General features: G+C 46.7%; 2 protein-coding genes across 2 annotated transcripts; both read left to right on the forward strand.

The window, feature by feature from the left end:
* The first annotated feature begins 397 nt into the window (after nt 1–397).
* On the forward strand, nt 398–9,683 carry LOC1272394 (BTB/POZ domain-containing protein KCTD8). Its single transcript, XM_061642645.1, has 2 exons — nt 398–2,035; nt 5,460–9,683. The coding sequence occupies exon 1, from the start codon at nt 1,196–1,198 to the stop codon at nt 1,889–1,891; it is 696 nt and encodes a 231-aa protein (XP_061498629.1). The 5' UTR covers nt 398–1,195; the 3' UTR covers nt 1,892–2,035; nt 5,460–9,683.
* Nucleotides 9,684–14,215: 4,532 nt separating this feature from the next.
* Nucleotides 14,216–16,224, forward strand: LOC1272395 (microfibril-associated glycoprotein 4). The gene is made up of 2 exons (XM_311345.6): nt 14,216–15,162; nt 15,239–16,224. The coding sequence occupies exons 1-2, from the start codon at nt 15,023–15,025 to the stop codon at nt 16,161–16,163; spliced, it is 1,065 nt and encodes a 354-aa protein (XP_311345.6). The 5' UTR covers nt 14,216–15,022; the 3' UTR covers nt 16,164–16,224.
* The last annotated feature ends 1,194 nt before the right edge of the window (nt 16,225–17,418 follow it).

A 17,418-nucleotide genomic window follows, 5' to 3' on the forward strand; every position in this document is an offset into this window, starting at 1 on the left:
CATTTGTACAAGAGATTAAAAAAAACAATTTTTTTTTATAATAGATTAATGTACGATTTGTAATAGTAATCTCACGTTTCTACACTCTTTTCAGCCTTCAGTGGAATTTGTTCGAATTTTTCGTATTTTTGTTTTAGATTTTAATTTATCCTACTTGGTACGGATAAAGCTCACACTGTGCAACGGTAACGGCTGGTGCGCTCCAGCAGCACGGTGAACTACACCCCTCCATCGCTCGTCTCTCCTTCCTTCATTTTCTCTCCCTCTCTTTGCCTTTCTCCTTCTCTTTCTCTCTAACTCACCCTCTGCCTCTCCCCCCACACCCTCCCCAATCCCTATCGCTTTAGCCGTCCTTTTCCCAAGCAAGGCAAAAACGACTGAACGCGTCCGCTCGCTGGTCGTGGCGAACGTTCGTGCACATCCCGATCTCATTTCAGTCGCGTACGGGTGCGAGTCTGGACGTGTGTCTTTCTCGTAACATTACCGCCCAAACCAAGCACAGGAGCAGAGATCGGTGCAGGCACGCGCTACATCTTCACCGCACACACACACATACACATCCACTGTCCATCTGTCCGCCACCCGGCCCCCGAACGCCACCCACGAGGTGGAGTGCAGCCGCGGCCAAGTGCATCTGCAAAGCTCATCTCCGGGTTCGTCTCCGGAACGGACCTGTCCTTCAAACGTGCTTCCTTTACTTCCCCGCTCGTCTACTCTCCACCCTCCCCTCGTGCACATTTGCTCTCTAGGCCTCCGGACAGGTGGGGTGCGGGAGAACAATTGCTACTACAGCTACGCTCGATCGTGATTTTGTGATTTTGGTTGCTGTGATGCGAATGGTTTATTTTGCAACGATTTTTCCCGCCAGAAAATCAAAGTGCACCGTGAGCAGAAGTGTATGTGTGTGTTAATAATTGAAGAAGAAAAGAAAAACAGCAAGCGCGTGTGATTTTAGTGCTTAAAAACAAGTTGCAGCTCCCCAACCAAACGACCCCCGACACTCGAGCCTTCCATGCAATCAACGATCGTGTCCGGCAATCAACCCGTCCGCCATCGTTGAGTCCGAACTCGTCCCCTGTCAAAAGCCCCGAGCAGTAGCTGAACGAGAGCCCGTGCTTGCTGTGCTTGCATCGAGTGCAACGCGTGTGAGTCTACCATTCAGGCGCAAACCGTCGCGCGCACCGCTTGCTAAACGATGAGCGCGTTCCCGGAGGTGGTCGAGCTGAACGTCGGCGGTACCGCGTACGCCGTCAGCCTGAAGACGCTGCTCGCCGAGGAGGGCTCCTGGCTGCAGGACACGTTCGGTGGGGGCAGCCCACCGCCCGACCTGCCCGTCGACGCCGGCGGCCACTACTTCATCGACCGTGATGGCGGCCTGTTCCGGCACGTGCTGGACTATCTGCGCGATCCGGCACGGTACACCGTCCCGATCGGGTTCCTCGAGCGTGACCGGTTGCGCCGCGAGGCCGAGCACTACCGGCTGGCCGGGCTGATCGAGCTGCTGGGCAAGCAGGTGCCGGGCTGCATCACCGTCGGCTACCGGGGCAGCTTCCAGTTCGGGCGGGACGGGCTGGCCGACGTGAAGTTCCGCAAGATCACGCGCCTGCTGGTGCACGGTAGGGTCGCCCTCTGCCGGGAGGTGTTTGGCGACACGCTGAACGAGTCTCGCGACCCGGACCACGGCGGCTCGGACCGATACACGGCCCGGTTCTTCCTGAAGCACGTGTTCATCGAGCAGGCGTTCGACATGCTGCAGGAGCAGGGCTTCCGGCTGGTGGCCAGCTGCGGCTCCGGCACGGCCGGTTCCGTGTCGGAAAACCTGAAGCCGGGCGTCGACACGGAAGAAAACCGCTGGAACCACTACAACGAGTTTGTCTTCGTGCGCGACTAAGCGCGACAGCGCAGGGCCACTTTTGACACACACAAACTTTACACACACACAGACACACACCCTGACACACTCAATACACAAACTGACACACACTGGCAGACAGCAAGCAACACACACCTGTGAATGGAGCAGACTTGACATGAGGTGAGTGCAACTAGAGCTAAGCAAATCGAACCCATTTTGATGTTCTTCTTCTCTTTCATTTCAAAACTAAACAATTTAGTGATTTCTGTACCAACACATCACTTCCCTAGGCTATGTTGATCTCAAACTTGTTGTAAGGTTACAGTTGTAGACATTAGCCGCTCAATAGTAAACGAACAACGAATAGAAACATGTTTGCTACATTGCGCATTGCATGCATTTTTTGCTTGAAATTGATGCAAAAGCCCTAAAGTATGCAATCGATGTGTCATGTCTGTTTTGTAAGCTCTCAAAAATCGCTCAAAACATTAGCAACGCAACAAAAAAAAATCGCATTTATCTATCTCTTCAACGATATATAGCTCTTTGCTAATTTTAACCTTTATTTGACCCGTAATGCTTCGTATTATCGCATTTAAAGTGCTGTTGATAAGGAGAACATTTTGCCATGCGATTTGCATACTGCTGGGCTGATTTTACCTTGAAGTTAAGATTGAAATAAGATTTTTTGCATTTTTTTTATTTTTCTATCAAACTCGTGCATCATTTTTTCACATACAGTAAAGTGCTCGTGCATATTACGTTTTGATGATATTCAAAGCTGATCTGCATTTAAATGCCGCTCGAAAAATCCGTTGTGCAGGTCGTACCGCGTGCCTGTAAGCATTGCTGTTACAAAGCATTCTGATAGGCGCCTACAAGTATGCAATGGTCTGTAATATTGTATCAATTTTTTTTAAAGAAAAAATATTACACACACAAACACACACATACACACACACACACACTCAGATCTTTTCGATAGACTCAGCGGAAATGCTTCATTAGCTGCCGTGTTTGCACATCCGTTCCGTTTGCTGGCTGGCATGAAAAAATCCTGACGGACCCTTGGCACAAAGCTTCTACACAGTACAGTCTATATTGAAAATCAAAACCCCGAAGGAGCGGGAGCCCAAATTATAGAGCCATCAATTCTCTTCTTCCTCACCTAAAAAGAAGAAAAGCATCATCTCACCCAGGAGACGGTGGCAGGGAGGACTCAAGCTTGCCATAAGAATTTTCCCACCGAACTTTGTCCTGCTTAAGCAACAGTTGCCTCCAAAACGGTATGGAGCCTCGCTCCCTCCAGGGACACACACACGCTGAGAAAGAAATCCCATCCTGACACAGCGCTTTCACAATTAGAGCGCACGCTGTCTCCGCACACTCACGCAAACGGTTTAATGTGAAATGTAAAACTTTTTGGCCATGCCCGGGCAAGCCTGAGCGAAGGGAGAGGGAAGGGGAGGGGCAGGCCCTGAAATTGAATTTTACAACTCATCCCACAGCGCACAAGCGAAGCTGCCGCTGAAAAGCCACAATCCACCGTGCGGAGTGGTAAGAGGAGTGGTAATGGGATGGCCTAGGATGGTACCGAGGGACAGAGATTTCAGTTTGACTTTTTCCTATCTCTCGTTCAGTGCTTTTGATATGTGTGTGTGTGTGTGTATGTTTTTGCCTGTGCCGAGACCCTACGCTTTGACGCTTGGCGTATTCTTTCTATCATCGGATTTTTTTTCTTCTCCCTGACCCTTATCTCAAATGCGAATTTGATGCGCCTCCGAATCTCTGAATTCCCCTCCGACGCTCCTTTCCGAATGCATGAATAATGGAAAAGAATGTGAAGTGTGCTGGCGAAACCCATCGGGGCCGCTCCCTGCGCTGCCCCGGGGAGGTTGACGAAACATTTAACCCTTGGCGTAGGCTGCAGCGATTACGCAGGGAATAGGCAAAGAGAAAGCAACCGGGTAATGTAATGGGAAAGTTGCCCGGAAATAATTCCACCCTTCGTTTCTAGGTCTCTCAGTCAGCGCTGCCTCTTTCAGCCCCATTGCCCATTTCTTCTCCACCACCAACACTTCATTTTCAACCCCGTGTGGCCACCCGGTTTTGCTGGCGGATGCTGCATCCGCCGCTTTGGCCAAACCGACCGCGTTGTGGCCGGCCCCGAAACAGAAAAACAAAACCATGGCAAAACGAGCCCAAGTGAAATCTTCCAGCTCGCGCCACATCCACCGAGGAGCGAGTGCTGCTCAATCCATCCCCAGGCCTCCCTCCTCTACCCTTTCTCTCTCTCTCTCTCTCTCTCTCTCTCTCTCTCTCTCTCTCTCTCTCTCTCTCTCTCTCTCTCTCTCTCTTGAAACCTAACATGTACATTGAGGTGGGGCTGCTCGAGGGAGTGAAATCGATTTTCACGGTATTTTCTGGCAACGCGTTAGAGGAAGCAAGATTCCCGTTCGTCCAGGGTGTCATGTTTTCTCTTCGGGACGTTATCGGGTTGGCATGATGTGCCCAAGTACACCAAGTACGGAGCGGAGAACTTCTCCGCAAGTGGCCCCCTCACGGGCAGGCGTTTGGTGTTTACTGTTTTACTTCCTTTTTCTTCGAGAAAATCTGTAACCGAAACGAATGCGAATGCCTCTCGCAATGGAACACGACTTTCACGCCTTTTCCGTCCGTACATTGTTTCCAGCTTGAGGCGCTATTTCCTCGAGCGTGCGTTTGACCACGGTCGGAGCAAGCGAGCGCACGATTTCCTAGCTTCAATGATCCGGATTTGAACGGCACGCTATTTGGTGCAAGCTCTCCTGCAAAAGAATACACATTTTCCTAACCACAAGCAGCAAATAGATCTTGTAGAAAATAATTTAAGTGTTCTCGCGATTCTCGCAAGCGACCGGTTTTTCTTGGAACAAATGTGACAATTTTTCCTACAACGTACCAAACAATAACTGTATCTGGTAGACTTTATGTGTGTGTGTGTGTGTGTGTGTGTGTGTGTGTGTGTGTGTGTGTGTGTGTGTGTGTGTGTGTGTGTGTGTGTGTGTGTGTGTGTATGTGTGTGTATGTGTGTGAATGTTGCTGTTGCAATTATTGAAAGTGTTTTCTCGTAGCTAAGCCCCAACTTTTATCTATTAATAACCCAACTTAAAACTGTGTCTCCAGCAAAAGTTACTTGCCTCGCTATTCCGATCGGAAAAGTTTCACAACTCGGAAAAATAAACAGCAAAAACAAAACTATCTGTGTGTGTGTGTGTGTGTGTGTGTGTGTGTTATTTTTTTTCGTCCTTTATAGCTTAAAATTAAGGTCACTGTCGGAAAGGCAGAGCAGATCTCGATGTGTACGTTGTTTCTTGCGCTCCGCATCGCAAGAGCGCCTAAAAGTATGCTTCCTACATGACAAAAATCAATTACGCTTTGCGGTCAACTTTTCATTTTCTCTGCCTTCTCTTCTCTTTTTCCTTTTTCACTGATCTTTTTCGGTCGCTACCTAGGCTCGATTTTTTTCTTCAACCACCTTCACTGCTCCACCTTACTGCCAAGGTACCGTTACTTAAATGTTTCAATTTTCCGTTTTTTTTTCGCCTAAATGTCTACTCCCCAGATGCTAGACACGCGATGAGGCTGGACGATGAAATCGGCGATGCAAAAGGCGAGCAGAACACACCACAACAACGGCAACAACTATAAAACAATAATTTGCAAACATCGCACAACCCTCAACGGCGGAACGCGAACCCGAGCCGAACGACTTAAATTCGACAACTCGAACTTTTGCAGCCCCTTAAAGTTCGTACCCTTGAATTGATTTCGATCGCTCTGGTGCGCGAAACGGCCGGCACGGGAGTACAGCAACGCGATCGTGTGCAGCAATCAAATCCAGCCACTACTTTTACTACAGCAACAGAGTGCAGGTGAGCGAGAAAAGGAGAGAGTGACAGGGGTGGAGATGCAACAAAAAACACATTGGAGATATGGCAGCTTCCGAAAACCAATCAATCACAATCCACCGGGCACATGGCACAAAGCGCAACCCTAACTTCCCACCAATGTAACAAACGTGGTAATCTTTTGATAGTATAGCTCAATCGTTCTTCCCCCCCCCCCCCCCCCCCCCCCCCATTTTCACAACTCAACAACTCCACACAGTAGTAATAGTAGGTAGTGTGATTCTGGCAATAGTGTCAATGGTCGTAGCCCTTGCTCATCTTTCCCGTGCGCCACCGACAGTGCTGGGGAAGGGAACAGTAAATCAGAACAACAAAACAAAACCCACCGAAGCAAATGGGCAGAACCGGAACGGCCACAGAATGGAATTGTTTCTAACCACCATTCTCTTCATGGCAAGGAATGATCTCGGTGTCTCGGTTTAAAGGGTTGTGGTACACCCCTCCCCACAGGGTGGAATGGAATCAAAGTAGCATTTGTCCGACCACTTCGGTAGAGGAGTAGTTACCGTGTAATAGAGAAATCGAACTTTGTAGTTTGAAACTTAACAATCTTATAGATCCAGTTTTATGTAGTTTTTTTTAAGTGAGTACAATTGTGCAAAGATGCTGTGTTGGTATGTGTGAGTGTGGTGAAGAAGTATAAACCACACACACACACACATACAGAAAAGAAATCTGAGAACAACTTTTGTCATTTTCCGCTCCATCGAAATAGCAAGAGTTTTTCCCAGCCCGTTGTAGCTGCCAAAGCTGCCAAACTGCACAGAAAACGTCATAAAATGCTCACATACGAGCACAGCACACACTCACACAAACAATCTCCCATTAGCCATTTTTCCTTTCCTGCGGCTTTGGCCGTACCAGAAACAGCAGCAAAAAATCTCCCTGTTCCAGATGAGGTTATTTTCTACCGAGCTAGGTTTTATTATTAATTAACAAAACCAAGACCCACCACGCTACCCCGACTACTGGGAGCAGAATTTGAGCAGAAGGCCCAGCCAACGTGTGTATGTGTTCGGAAAATGGTACGGAAGCGCAAGTAACACAGCGTGTGGCGTAAACAGGGCGTTGCATTTATTTCAGATAAACACGGTCGAGTGTTGCGAACAGTCTGGGACAGAGAAGAGAAAAAAAACTCACACACACAAACACACATACAAATACCGCCAAGCGGGTTGTTGTGGACAATTCGGGTGAAAATGAAAAGCAACAAAATGTGTAAATGTGTCAAATGCATCTGCTCGATGGACACTAAACGCCACGCACAACGCACAACAAAAACATACACACCTACACATACGTTCACACAACAATTGAAAGCGTTCACAGCGTTCGCACATAACGCAAAGTAAAAAACAACACCCACACATACATTCACAACGTCAAAAGATTTACAAGCATTACAGCGAGTTAAGCAAAGTGAGCAAAACAAAACAAAACCAACACAACACAACAACTTGAAGCGGGTAGAAGCGGGTAGCAAGCAGCAAACAAAGGCGAACAAGATGACAGATGCAGTCTAAGTGTACGTGTTTAGAAGCATAAATAAAAGAGTCGAAATCTCTCGATCGATACTTTACTAGTGAGCAAAACGTTTTTGAGCGGCCGAGAAGGGCAGCAGCGATGAAAGCAAGTAAGAAATTAAGCAAGAACAAAAAAAAAGATAAAATAAAATAATACCTACCAGTGGGAGCACAAGAAATAAACTTTAAGCAGAAAAAGAAAAGTGAGATAGAAACAAAAACAACCATAACGTAGTAATTGCAAAATGATAACAATAGTGAAATAATACAAATAGCAACGAGGAGGTAGCTGAAACATAAACGAGATAATAGAGCAGCAGAATGAGCAGAAGCTGTAATTGTACGATTATATTTAAACCACCACGGCAGCACGGCACGGTGTGCGGAAATCTGGGTACGGGACGGCATGGTTAAGGATTGAACGGACGCGTCAAAGCGAAACGATCTGATCTGGGCATGAAGGGGAGATGCGAGGGACGGGAAGTTATTGAATTTTGATGCAAAGCAGCAACGCCACGCATCGTTTTGCGGGGATAAAAATAGTTCCAACTGTTTATTTCGCTTCATGCTACGGGTGGAACAGTTCGGAATGTGATTCCGGCTTTAGCACTGTACTGTTTCATGTGTTTACCGTGCTTCCGTGCCGTTATATGAACTATGGGCATTACTTCATTATCTTTTTCTTTCTCTCCATCTCTCTCTCTCTCTTTCTCTCTGTCTCTCTTTCTTTAGTTTTCTCTCTTTTTATCCGTGGTTGGACAGTAGTGCCGATCCTATGACGGTACCTGCCTCTAGCTCAACTTTACCGCAAATGGAAACATTGCATGTTTACGGAACTCCTCATTACGTGATGATGTGGAGGCCGGTCTTTGATCTTTGCGAATCGTTTCATCTGCCGGGTGGCTTCTTTTTGTTTGTGCCATCCCAGAATCTTGTTTATGCTTATGTCTGACGGTCATGCGGCAACATTCAATTGCCACCCTCACCCACATTAGTGACCAGGTCATCTGTTTCTATTTTTCTGTTTTTTTTTTAATCTATGTTCCTTCAACCTTCCTTCCTCCCCTTCAAAGGACAGATACTCAAGCAGAATGTTTAAGAGTGTTTCTTAGGATAGACGAACGTTTGTGGGTATGAGTGTGTGTGTGTGTGTGTGTGTGTGTGTGTGTCGTTTTTGAAGCAATTCACACCGCACATAGCTCCACATGCATGCTGGGGAATGGTAGAATTTATCAAGAAAAGTTATTTGCGGGAAAGAAAAAAAACAGCCAACCAGATATCTCTTTAATTAATAATGCGTAACGAGAGCAGTGATGGGAGAGCGATAATACTTCAACATATTACAACTACTACTACTAACTAACAACTACTATTCATCGTAATGGTAAAAAGAAAAAAAAATAACTATACTATTAAACAATAATACAAAAACTGAGACAAGGGTGAAAGAATGACGAAAAAAAACAAAACCTACACACCCAAACCAAGGACGGAGAAAACTAGCAGCAAACACACAAAATTGGAATGAAAAAAAATAAAATACTTTAATTGATAAGATAAAGCGAGCGACAGATAGGGAGAGCGAGCGAGCGCAATGAATGAAAACAACCCAGCAGACACAAAATGCAGAACTTAGTAGTGAGAAACGCAAAAAATGCAGAAATAATAATAATAATATGAATAATAAAGAAAAAAAATATATTGAAAGTAATTATAATTAATGCAAACCGAACAAAAGAAAATGAACCCAGAAACACACACATACACACGCACACACCCGAAACACGCACACAAAAGTGCGCAAACCGTAACACCGACACACTCCCAACAAAGAAATGGATCATTGATATACACAATACAATATATCTTCAACCAAAGTTAAGTTAAGTAACGAGCCAGAAACCCTAGACATGAGCATCAAATCACATGACGTGGAGCAGAAATTGAGGAAACAGGCGAGAAAATTAGTCGGATTGTGGTAAGAGAAATGAAAAACAAGGGATAGGGGAACACAGCAAGAACATCATTAGAACATCCTTCAAAAAAAAAAAATCAATGCTGAAATCGAGCGATTAATTAGCGCAGGCAAGTAACCTACCACTGGACGGGTAGAGGGATTGTTCTTGCTGGTGAGGAAAGTGGGGCCAGTGACCACGCGAACGAACCACCCACAGGATGGGCAGACGATGGGGGGGACGCAGGCAAATGGAAAGCATAACGATTGAACGTGAAACGTCTGACGGTTTGCTAGGAAGAAAGACACAGATAGAGAGGAAGAGAGCAAGCGCAAGTGCGTCATAATAAAAGCCAAACAAAACAAAACAACAACAAAAACCTAAGGAAAACCCAACACAACTGGTTTTGCTTTCGCACATTTGCATGCAGGTCGAAACATCCGAAATATATCCCCTTGCGCCCTTCCTTCCACTGGCGGTAGGACGGTGAACTCGTTCGCGCGCGCCCTGCGAAACTCTCCGAAAACAGCATCTCCCACTTATTGCGGACCACCGGACAGCATACGCAGCTCATTAATCACGATAATGTCCCGCCAAACCCTAGACAGCCCGTGTCAGCTAGGTTGTCCCTGGGTTTCGGGGGATCCTCTCCGCCGCTTTGTCTCACTGTGTGGGTCGGCGTGTCAAGCACAGACTTGCCGCAAAGCTACTTCTCTGTGGAGTGGATTCGAAGCAATTCCAGCCGCATGACAGCCTTTACTTGAGTTCGGTTCGCTTTTTAGGATTTTGTATGCGTGTGTGTGTGTGTGATTTTGTGGGGGGGGGGGGGAAATAACCTAACCTTCTAAAAACCCTAACCCCAGGTCAGTGGAATGGGAGATCCGCCCGAACGACAAGTACACAGGTAAGCGTGAGTCAGGTTGGCAAAAGTCATCACCGCACAAACTGATTGCCTTCAACTCCTGATATGCACACAGAAAAAGGCGCAAAAAAGCATTGGAGCCCTTGCTGAGCCTGGCTAGAAGTTCGTTTCGCATCATCAACACGTTGCCGCTGACGCCACCCGCCACTGCGAGCCAAGTTGTACCCCGAAATGCTTCACCAACACAAATCGGACATCTTCTCAATTTGCATGGAAATGAGCCAGCTGTCGAATCAAAATGTCCAGAACACATGCACATAACCACACGCGTGCAATATATCAAACGACTTTCGTGTTGTGTCGTACACCATCAGAAGCTCATCAGCAACGGAAAGGGATGGAGATAGAGAGAAAGTTTAATAAAGAATAGTTTTGTTTTAGTTTTGAAAAAAAAGGCGAAGACTCAGAGGAATTTTGAAAGTACCTTTGCCATGTCCGATGAGATTGACACAATTGACAAAGTGCCGACAACAAAAGGTACGGGTCGAGCAGACCAAAAAAGAGAGCGAGAGAGAGAGAGAGGGAGAGAGAGAGAGAGAGAGAGAGAGAGAGCGAGAGAGACTCGTTTTACGCTGTTTGTCAACGGTGCCTCTAGCACAAAAAGCATTCGGCAGCAAGCTTTACTGCAGCCGACTGTTGAAGTGGTCACAGCTTGTGGTCAACAGTGTCGAGTGTCATCTGCATGCTGATGGCATTGTTTCCTGCATGCACCAGCGTGCTCCAATGCAAGCAAACCGCTCACACATGAGCGAAAAACCACACCCGAGCACACATACAGGGCCGCACATTTCAACTTCCCACAGGACCCGCTTTCAATCGCTACCGTGGCGTGGCGTGGTGCTAACTATTTCTACCTACCACTTCACAGTGGCACTGTCCCACTGTGAAGCTGATGGGAGGCTTTAAGTTCAGAGAAAAAAAACTACTTCCAAACCATCCACTTTGCCATCCTATCGATCGTGATTATGATGGAGTGCGAATTCAATTTTGACAGCGCACAGTCTCCGGTGCATCGCACTTTGTGTGTGTGTATTTTAGCAGTGCCCGTAACAAGGGTGCCCGGGTCGATGATTGTGAAAATACAATTTTCCCGATTCTCAGCCGCGTGCTGCAGGGAGCGATACACCTGTGTTCCAGATAGCAGCACGGCCGTATCGATTCACTACACATTGCCAAGTGTGTTTCTCTCTATGTGTGTGTGTGTGTGTGTGTGTGTGTTTGCTCCTGCTCGAAAACAGTGCGAGGAAAGCGGAAACCCAGCCATGATGAAGACTTGTTTGCTCTGGCTTTTTCCCGATCTGGCTGCCTGCCGCTGGCGTGAAGCTGAAATTCGTTACACTAAGAGCACTAACGTTCACCGCCCCTGCAGCGAACGAGAGCGCGATGTTGACGATGATGATTATGATGATGTTGATGATGAGGATGTAGCAGTACACCTCCCGAGGGCGGCGAGCATTCTTTGCGGCACCGACGCAGCACGATGACGATGGCATTTTGTCTTGTTCTCTGTTGCGAGCAACACGTACCGCCGTGCCGTTGCTGGCCGTCGTATCGATCAACAAGCGAAGCGGCAGCCCAAACCGGCACAGCCCGGCGGCGGTCTTTAGCGCGCCAGAACGTCAATACGCTACTTAGATTGTGCTGCGGCGGAGCTGCCCGAAATGTGCAAGCATCCATGAGATGATTCTGAGTGGCGGTCGGCAGTGAGAATGTGTGGCCGTACGCATGGAAATAAACCTTAGCGCTCGAGTCGCTGGCAGATAAGAACGCGGGGAGAGCGAGAGAGAGGATTAAACCCTATGGAGAGATCATGCCTGTTGACCAATGTCCCGCTATCAAACCCTCTGTTATTTCCAGTGTACTCAGTTTTCGATAAGGGATCATCCATAAGTAGCGTAACGGCAAAATAAGAGATGTTTTTAATCGCGTTTTAATTGTATGCATGAATCTCTATAAGAGCTTTCAGTTTTTCGTTTTCGGGTCAAAAAGCATGCATGCAAAATATACCGTATTTTAACGTGTAGCATTCCCTTGATGAATTATTCAATATTATTGATGAAACAGTTTTTTTACTTAAAAAAAAACAGCTTGTCTATATCTCCAATTTGATTCAAACCATTTTTTGTGCTTCTAGTACAAACGAAAGGAAAGGCATCAGATTATCTCCGGATTCTTTTGGTATTTTTTGAGTTTTAGGTGTTGTTCTCCTGAAAAATCTTTTTTTTTACGGTTTATTTATCTTTTTTCTTTTTCCTTAACACTTTAACATGTGCTTTGCCGCTTATTGCAATGAAACAAAAGAGTGATAACAATCGCACGAAAAATGAATGCTCTCATCGCTCTCTTGCCATGCACTACGTGCTCACTCGAAAAACTGTGACGTCAGACTGGCGGTCAAAGTGTTAACCATTTCCTAGGACACACTCATTGCTTTTTCTAGTACTATCTTTGGGGATACACATGCACTAGACTATCTTTGCATATAATCGAATATACAGGCCTATTATTTTGCTCACATGATATTCGATTCCGTCGGAAGCACTCGAGGGGGGGAGAAATTGATACCGTTTTCGAAATTCGAATCGATAGATTTCGTCAACCTTTTTGTTCTTGCACCTGTCAGTCCTGTCATATTGCGTTTGGCATTTAAGAAAATTCACTCGAACGTTCATTTTGCTGAAATTTGCTTTTCCGCCGGCAGTTTCAAGTTGATGAAGCTTAAATTGGTATCATATATCACGATCGAATACGCAGATTCGAGTGATTCTCAAGCTGTCGGAAACACACAAATGAATTGTAATCGCTGTCTACATTTCTAATTATACACAACACAAGTCTAATAACACTTTCATAACTCACATTTAACCTATTTGTAGCCAACATATGGAAATTATTGATTTAAAAGAAGTGCTGAATCAGTGTGTATGATATGATACCAAATATTCTCCCGTTCGATTCTGAGGCTTCCGAAGGATTCGAGCGACGTTCGGCGTATATGATAGGCCTGTATGTATTTGACAGTTGGTCGAAACATCCGGCGGACGGAGTAAATGTAAACAGATGGATTCAGTACTTCTTTCAAATATGTTTTCCATATTTTTGTTTGTAATGGGGTAGATATGAGTGATGCGTGTTGATAAACTAAAATTCTTAAATTCTTTAAGTGGTTAAATTTGCGCGTTCCCGATAGCTTGAGCTATCGGCAGAAAATTTTTCGCATGAACCTTTCTGTTCAAACAATACGGTACTGATTTTTATTTCGCCAACTGGTTAATCAGACGGAAACGTCACTAACAAAACGATACCGAAATGAACAAAACGAACGTGCGAGTAACTGTCGAATGCTATATAATAGGCCTGATAGTGTCTCAGATGTAGTCCAAAAGGTACTACACGTGTATAACGGCTCACTTAATCTGATTTTGGTAATTTTGGTGTAAAGGGGGTCTATTTGAATACCGTCTATTTGGGGAGACACAGTATTTGAATTCATTAGATTGTCAGCTGGTGCTTTGTAATTAACGTAAACCTCCATCCAAAAAACAAAACTTTTCTACATACTTCTTAAGAATTTTGTGAATTTCTAGATTACCAAGTTTTCCATACAAACGCGTACTTTTAGTAGAGCTCTTTCGCCTACCCCTAGTATTTAGTAACACTTTTATGGCATTGTTCAACACCGTTTTAACCTCAACGAGGTTAAACGTTGTCATATTTCACGCAAAATTTGTTGAACATTGTTCACATAATTTTAGCATTTAAATATCTAATTCGATACTAAAAAAAGGCTCGAAACTCGAATGGAATCAGAATGCAAAAAATAATTTCTGGTACATTACAGGGTTTTCATTGATATTATTGACGTGTTCAGCGAGTTGTTGATTCGTTCGGGCATATAATTGACACTTTCAGCGAGATATTGAATCGTTCGGAAGCAGGCGTTGACAAGTTCGGCGATACTATAGAGCTGTCACTTTCGTACCCCTTGGACTGCAGCTTGGATCATTCTCATCAGAAAGTAAACAAACGGTTTTCGTAAAAATATGTTTGTTTTAACTAATTCATGAATTAAACAGCTTGAGGAATGATTATTAGCTACTTTTAGGACTTTTAAGAATGAAAATTGAACCCTGCGGCACAGTGTGTAAACAAAACAAATGACAACACTACAGAATTGCTGAACTTGTCAACGCCTGGTTACGAACAATTCAATATCTCGCTGAAAGTGTCAATTATATGCCCGAACGAATCAACAACTCGCTGAACATGTCAATAATATCATTGAAAACCCTGTATAACACATAACACATAACAATAATTCGAACTCATGATGCATATCCGTAACGTAATTTGTGGATGCCACCTCAGAGGTTAAGACCTCTAAGTTTAATTTCTTTGGTCAATACAACGCAATTGACGGCAGTCACCACGACAAACAACAGAAGTAAGTATTGCGCTTCTACACTTCCACAAACACAAACACACACACACACACACACACTCGTCGGGGTTGTTTTTCGTGTTGTTAAGCAGTCAGACAGGGTTGGTTTTTACTGGAACAATAACAGCTCTAACCTTCCGAGACTCGTAATCTCGTTTGCTAAATCAACTGTGTGTCGAAGCAGAATCGGTTACCACCGAGCACCAAGCTGGCTGTTTGTTGTTTGCTGGCCACCATCGTCCACGACAAGAGTCGTCTGTATTTTAGCCGTCGCACCATTAGGTGGTGGCTGTTGTGAATCTCGAGTGCCGAAACCAGCATGGTCGGTTGTGTATCAAGACGATTAGTTTGAGGAAAAAAAGTACCCGCACCAGCCATGGACGATAGCACGAAAAGCCACCAGATGCTGCTGCTAATACTGTTGGCCGCGTTGGTGGGCCCATCGGCTGCAGCGTTGGCGCCCAGCACGCGCGACAATACCTCCCTGCACGAGCGCTTGACGGCGCTCGAGAGCACGTAAGTAGTGAGGCGGCCATCGGTTACCGAAAGCTCAATCAAAACCTCAACGCGCGACTCCCTCTTCGCCACCCAGCATAACGTCCCGAGATGAGGAGCTCGCCAAGATGCTGCAGCTGCTGCTCACCAATCAGCGCGAAATACTCCGACTCCTGCAGCAAGACACTCCCAAAGCGTTCTGCGCAACGGACGGCACGCAGCATCAACCATCAACGCAACCAACGCGCCCATGCAACCGTGACCACTCGTTCACTAACTCGCTCCATCCTGGATCGCTCCAACCTCCGGGCAACGCTACCGCGCCCTCGACCGCTGCCTACCGCCAGGAAGCGCACCCGGCGGGCACGCATCCGCGCAGCTGCCGCGAAATCCCGGACGGCATGTCGGGCGAGGAGCTGATCTACCCGTCGGCCGGCGCGGCCGGCCCGGGCGAACCGCTCGAGGTGTACTGCGACCAGGACTTCGAGGACGGCGGCTGGATCGTGATCCAGAACCGGTTCGACGGGTTCGTCAACTTTAACCGGAGCTGGGAGAAGTACCGCGACGGGTTCGGCGACATCGGTACCGAGTACTGGCTCGGGCTGGACGAGATCCACCGGCTCACGGTGGCGGTGCCGCACGAGATTGCGTTCGTGGCCGAATCGTTCAAGGGCGAGCGGCGCTGGGCCCGCTACACCCTGTTCGAGATCGGGGGCGAAACGGACCGGTACCGGCTGCAGAAGCTCGGCGTGTACTCCGGCACACTCGGCGACGAGTTCACGTACAATCTGGGCATGCAGTTCTCGACGTACGACCAGGACCACGACCAGTACGGCGATGTGAACTGTGCGCACCGGACGGCGGCCGGCTGGTGGCACCGGAGCTGCACCCGCATCAACCTGAACGGGCTGTACGGGAACGAGTCGGGCGTCCGGTTCGCCTACTGGCTCGACTGGCTCCATCTGCAGGGGCTGAAGCGTACCCGCATCATGATACGGGAGATAAAGAAGCGCCGCAAGTAGCCCGCGGGTTTTCGCACTCTCTGCTGGTAGGAAAATAAACTGGTAGCACCAGCACAATCAATCTTTGGCATCTTCCCATCATAGCAACAGATCACCGCTACGCTACAGCACCGAAGGCACACGCACGCAGAGTGAAAGAAATTGCTTTAAATGATGCCCATGAGGGGGGGGGGCGTTTTTTAGTGAAGCTCATCGCTTATCGACCTAGAATTTCGACACTCCAAAGGCTATGCACATTCTGCAAACAAAAAGGCTACGGTGGTGTGTGTGTCATGTACTAGTTCGTGCTGATCACGTGGGAATTCTTGGTGGGCACAGATGGCTTTCAAGCCTTTTCGAGTGAGCAGCAACAGTGCGCAAGGGAGCAAGAGGGAGAAAGAGAGAGTGAGAGAGAGAATGAAGAGTACCACATTAACGTACACAGCCAGGCCCGCAAACGCAAAAATAGAGCTGTCATATTTGTTACGCTCCAATTATTTTTCCGCGCTCATTGAGATTTCAGCCTCAGCACAGTGGTTTCAAACCTGCCTCTCTATGTGGATGAGAGTGTTTGTGTGTGTGTGCGTGTTTTAGAGTGAGCAGATATGCCTTTGTTTCAAGCACAGTCTGTTAGGCCCCGTTTCTCGTCCACCGATAACACCGTCTCCCTACCGCATCTCCTCGCTGTGCGTACGGACAGACACGGAAGAATGGAGGACATGAAAACTTTCCCAACAAACGACCATATAAAACGTATCTGCATGTGTGTCTGTGTGTATGTGTGTGCATGTGTGAGTATGAGGAATAAAAACTTGTTGAAACATTGTACAGCTTTCTAGCACAACCCCGTAGAAAGGAAGCAAGGATCGGATCAGAATTGTACATTTGATTCCAACAAGAATTTATTGGACTGGTTTTGCAAACGGCGTTCCATCACCCCAACAGGGCTTTGAATTAACGGGCAACAATAGATATTTAAATCCCGGCCCCGTTAATACAGTCGCCATGCATAATGGTGTGTGTATGTGTGTGTGTGTTGCTGTAAATCCAGCCGCCGAGAAGCACTTGGCAAGCATATTATTACAATTAGTACACCGCTGTCAGTGCTGCAAACCTCCAAACCTCCTTGCTGCCATCGGGTTTTAACTGTTGATGTACTGTTAACTACACTCTCACACACACACACACACACACACACACACACACACACACACACACACACACACACACACACACACACACACACGTAAACACGTGGAGCATAAACTCATTTTCA

Source organism: Anopheles gambiae, chromosome X (assembly GCF_943734735.2).
Source record: "Anopheles gambiae chromosome X, idAnoGambNW_F1_1, whole genome shotgun sequence".
In the NCBI taxonomy this organism is placed as follows: domain Eukaryota; kingdom Metazoa; phylum Arthropoda; class Insecta; order Diptera; family Culicidae; genus Anopheles; species Anopheles gambiae.

Coding starts and splice junctions, on each gene's coding strand:
- LOC1272394 (XM_061642645.1), top strand. CDS start 1,196: ATGAGCGCGTTCCCGGAGGTGGTCGAGCTGAACGTCGGCGGTACCGCG.
- LOC1272395 (XM_311345.6), top strand. CDS start 15,023: ATGGACGATAGCACGAAAAGCCACCAGATGCTGCTGCTAATACTGTTG. Junction 15,163..15,238: donor TTGACGGCGCTCGAGAGCAC/GTAAGTAGTGAG, acceptor TTCGCCACCCAG/CATAACGTCCCGAGATGAGG.